Source organism: Labrus mixtus, unplaced genomic scaffold (assembly GCF_963584025.1).
Source record: "Labrus mixtus unplaced genomic scaffold, fLabMix1.1 SCAFFOLD_279, whole genome shotgun sequence".
Lineage (NCBI taxonomy): Eukaryota > Metazoa > Chordata > Actinopteri > Labriformes > Labridae > Labrus > Labrus mixtus.
Window position 1 is genome coordinate 1 of NW_026870289.1, and position 5,000 is coordinate 5,000.

Genomic DNA, 5,000 nt, shown 5'->3' on the forward strand with positions numbered 1-5,000 from the left:
GATGTTAAAGTGAAAACAACATGGTCACATAATGACGGGCGCAGTCTCTGTTAAATCTGCTAATGGCTACTGTTAGAGGGACTACACAACGTTTCATAGAGCCCACGTCACTTAAACACCACGCTGAGGTCAGACGGAGGAGGAGGAAGAGGAGGAAGAGGAGGAAGTTATTTAACCCCAACTGATGCAATGAGTAGCTTCTCATTTCTTAAACTACTATGTTGAAAGACCCATCCTGTGGTCGTGGAAAAGATGTTAGTCTGTTTGAGAAGGGTCAAATCATTGGCATGCATCAAGCACAGAAAACATCTAAGAACTGTCCAACACATTATTAAAAACTGGAATGAAGATTTCCCCTGTTCCAGAGTGATCAGGGTAAGAAGAGAGGCAGATGAAGTGATCACCCATCATGCCTAGTGCCTACTGTACAAGCCTGTGGGGGCAGTGCTATGATCTGGGTTTGCTGCAGTTGGTCAGGTTCAGCAACATTATGTGCTCAAAGAATGAGGTCAGCTGACTACCTGAATATACTGAATGACCAGGTTATTCCATCAATGGATTTTTTCTTCCCTGATGGCACAGGCACATTCTAAGATGACAATGCCAGGATTCATCGGGCTCAAAATGTGAAAGAGTGGTTCAGGGAGCATGAGACATCATTTTCACACATGGATTGTCCACCACAGAGTCCAGACCTTAACCCCATTGAGAATCTTTGGGATGTCCTGGAGAAGACTTTGTGCAGTGGTCCGACTCTCCCATCATCAATACAAGATCTTATGACAAATAAATCTTGTGACATTGCAGAAGCTTATGGAAACAATGTCACAGCGAATGCGTGCCGTAATCAAAGCTAAAGGCGGTCCAATGAAATATTAGAGTGTGTGACCTTTTTTTTGGTGGCAACTTTTTTTTGGGCCAGGCAGTGTATTTGTAGAAGGCAGATTAGTTTCTCCGTCGCAGTTGTTGTTGACAAATCTTATATCAGAAGTCCCGCCTCCTCTTGCTTCTGATTGGTCGATGAGGGAGAGGTATAGCCGAGTATAGCAGTCTTCCAAAAGTTAATATTTTTTCAACTGAGAGCGCTGTGAGCCAAGAAAGGGAACGATTGGCTGTGGAAATGAACGCAAGATCATGATTTACTGTACCAAACTGTGCTGATCCAAACCCGACAGTTTGGTAGAAATGAGACTGAAGAGAAAATCTGTTTAGAGCTTCACTCCATCTGCACAATGTTCTGATTCTGTAAAGCTCCAGACTACACCTGAAATACTTTTATCAACCTCTCCTCCTCCTCTTCCTCTTTCTCTTCCTCCTCCTCCTCCTCCTCCTCTTTCTCTCCCTCCTCTCCCTCCTCCTCCTCCTCTTTCTCTCCCTCCTCTTCCTCCTCCTCCTCTTCCTCCTCCTCCTCTCCCTTCTCTCCCTCCTCCTCCTCTTTCTCTCCCTCCTCTTCCTCCTCTTCCTCCTCCTCCTCCTCTAGCTGAGCAGTATGCCTCCTGACGCCTGCAGCGACATCAGTTTCTCCAAAAAGGGTCAGCTGATCATGAGCGCCGTTAATTCACCCAGCAGCTCGGCCCTGCCCACCCTGTCCCCCTCCTCCTCCATCCTGACCAATGGCTCGTCTCTGCTCATCCATCAGACCCCACCCTCGGGTGACCTCCTGCAGAAATGGATCCACGCCGCTGCCAAGGTGGGTGGAGCCGCGAAACACAGAACCACACCTGTATCTGAACATCATGTGTGTGTCAATGTGTTAATGTGTGTGTGTGTGTGTGTGTGTGTGTGTGTGTGTGTGTGTGTGTGTGTGTGTGTGTGTGTGTGTGTGTGTGTGTGTGTGTGTGTGTGTGTGTGTGTGTGTGTGTGTGTGTGTGTGTGTGTGTGTGTGTGTGTGTGTGTGTGTGTGTGTGTGTGTGTGTGTGTGTGTGTGTGTGTGTGTGCAGGGTCGTCACACGGAGTGGGTCAGTGTGACTCGGCCTGTCTCTGGAGGTCTGGGCTTCAGCGTGGTCGGTCTGAATCCAGCAGGAAGCAGCAGTCAGGGAGTGTTTGTCAAACAGATCCAGCCCGGAGGCATCGCACACAGGTTTCAAACTTTATATCCTAAAGTCAGTCTGAGCAACAGGTTACACAAGTGTCAGAATTACGATGTGAAACGCTACGATACACTGAGATACGATACGCTACGATACACTGAGATACGATACGCTACGATACACTGAGATACGATACGCTACGATACACTGAGATACGATACGCTACGATACACTGAGATACGATACGCTACGATACACTGAGATACGATACGATACACTGAGATACGCTACGATACATTAAGATACGATACGCTACGATACACTGAGATACGATACGCTACGATACACTGAGATACGATACGATACGATACACTGAGATATGATACGCTACAATACACTGAGATACGCTACGATACATTAAGATACGATACGATACACTGAGATACGATACACTGAGATACGATACGATACACTGAGATATGATACGCTACGATACACTGAGATACGCTACGATACATTAAGATACGATACGCTACGATACACTAAGATACGCTACGATACATTAAGATACGATACGCTACGATACATTAAGATACGATACGCTACGATACACTAAGATACGCTACGATACATTAAGATACGATACGCTACGATACACTAAGATACGCTACGATACATTAAGATACGATACGCTACGATACACTGAGATACGATACACTGAGATACGATACGCTACGATACACTGAGATACGCTACGATACATTAAGATACGATACACTAAGATACGCTACGATACACTAAGATACGATACGCTACGATACACTGAGATACGCTACGATACATTAAGATACGATACGCTACGATACACTGAGATACGCTACGATACACTAAGATACGATACGCTACGATACACTGAGATACGCTACGATACACTAAGATACGCTACGATACACTGAGATACGATATGCTACGATACACTGAGATACGATACGCTGCGATACACTGAGATACGATACGCTACGATACACTGAGATACGATACGATACACTGAGATACGATACGCTACGATACACTGAGATACGATACGATACATTAAGATACGATACGCTACGATACACTGAGATACGATACGATACATTAAGATACGATACACTGAGATACGCTACGATACATTAAGATACGATACGCTACGATACATTAAGATACGATACGCTACGATACACTGAGATACGATACGCTACGATACACTGAGATATGCTACGATACATTAAGATATGATACGCTACGATACATTAAGATACGATGCGCTACGATACACTGAGATACGATACGCTACGATACATTAAGATACGATACGCTACGATACATTAAGATACGATACACTGAGATACGCTACGATACGCTACGATACGCTACGATACACTGAGATACGATACACTGAGATACGCTACGATACACTGAGATACGCTACAATACACTGAGATACGCTACGATACACTAAGATACGCTACAATACACTGAGATACGCTACGATACACTAAGATACGCTACGATACACTGAGATACGATACACTGAGATACAATACACTGAGATACGCTACGATACACTGAGATACGATACACTGAGATACAATACACTAAGATACGCTACGATACACTGAGATACGATACACTGAGATACGATACACTGAGATACGCTACGATACACTGAGATACGCTACGATACACTGAGATACGATACGATACATTAAGATACGCTACGATACACTGAGATACGATACGCTACATTAAGATACGATACACTAAGATACGCTACGATACACTGAGATACGATACGCTACGATACGCTATGATACACTAAGATATGCTGCAATATGCTACAATACGCTACGCTATGCTACGATACGCTACGCTATGCTAAGACACAGTACATCACAATGCCATGCCATTGGCCTCGTAGCTGCAGACATTCAGCTGCTTCCTCAGATTTATCTCACATTTCTGATCCTGTGCATCACTACAGATCCTCTCCAAGGAGACTTTCTTCTTCTCTTACTCTCCATGCAGACGTTGTTTTAACGTTTTTTCTTCTTCTCACAGAAACTTATCGTAAAGATGTTTGAACTCAGGTTGTCAAAGCGTCAATATTTAGTTCGTCTTTGAAAACCACGTGTTTCAAAACGATTCAATCTCTGTGAATAAAATGACCGAGAGCATCATAATGTTCTGGAGCTGAAATTAAACGATGAGGATTTTTTTCATCATGCACTTTGAGAAAAAAAGTCAAAATGCCGAAAAGAAATACAGTTTCAAGATTATTTTTTTCAACATCTTGGCCGTTAGCAGAAAGTGTGTCGGGTTATGACTGGTTTATTGTTTTTTAAACACCTGTAATTTAAATCATGAAGTTCTAAAGTTAAAATCATTTTTAGCTCAATCAGAGTTTTTTTATTCTGCGTAAAGCGTCAGAGCTTCAGACATTAGTGAGCTGCTCTGAGCGGCTGTGGATGCCAAAGGTATCCAGAATATTCCAGTAATTTGGTCGAATGTTTACGTCTTCATGCTCCACCGAGCGTCCGTCATGAGGATGAATGGAACGCCGTGTCCAGCACCATCCCCCCCACGCCTTCTAGATCCACGCTTCACTTCCACTTCAGCTGCTCATACTTAGTATTAAACTGTCTAAAATAAATCAATCAGCTGTGTGCGGTGAAGTCTCTGACCACTTTATCAATCTTTGTTTTAACATTTTAAAAATGGTTCTACCTCGATGGCGTGCTGGTGTGTCTGCAGGGACGGGCGTCTGCAGGAGAGGGATCAGATTCTGGTGATCAACGGGAGTCCTCTGGAGGCCGGGATCAGCCAGCAGACGGCCCTGAACCTCCTGCAGCAGCCAGGGGAGAGCGTGGAGCTGGTGGTGGCCCGGGACCGCCCACTCAGCGCATCATCATCATCATCACCTGCAGCCGC

General features: G+C 44.4%; 1 protein-coding gene across 2 annotated transcripts in view; it reads left to right on the plus strand.

Moving 5' to 3' along the window:
- The first annotated feature begins 1,455 nt into the window (after positions 1-1,455).
- Positions 1,456-5,000, plus strand: part of LOC132967233 (inaD-like protein) — a 12,712-nt gene continuing 9,167 nt past the window's right edge. For both annotated transcript variants that reach the window (XM_061034102.1, XM_061034101.1), the window contains exons 1-3: positions 1,456-1,690; positions 1,941-2,080; positions 4,824-5,000. The exon at positions 4,824-5,000 is cut by the window's right edge and continues 10 nt beyond it. In XM_061034102.1, the coding sequence (XP_060890085.1) occupies positions 1,490-1,690; positions 1,941-2,080; positions 4,824-5,000 (518 nt within the window). In that variant the 5' untranslated portion in view covers positions 1,456-1,489. The remainder of the gene's footprint in view (positions 1,691-1,940; positions 2,081-4,823) is intronic.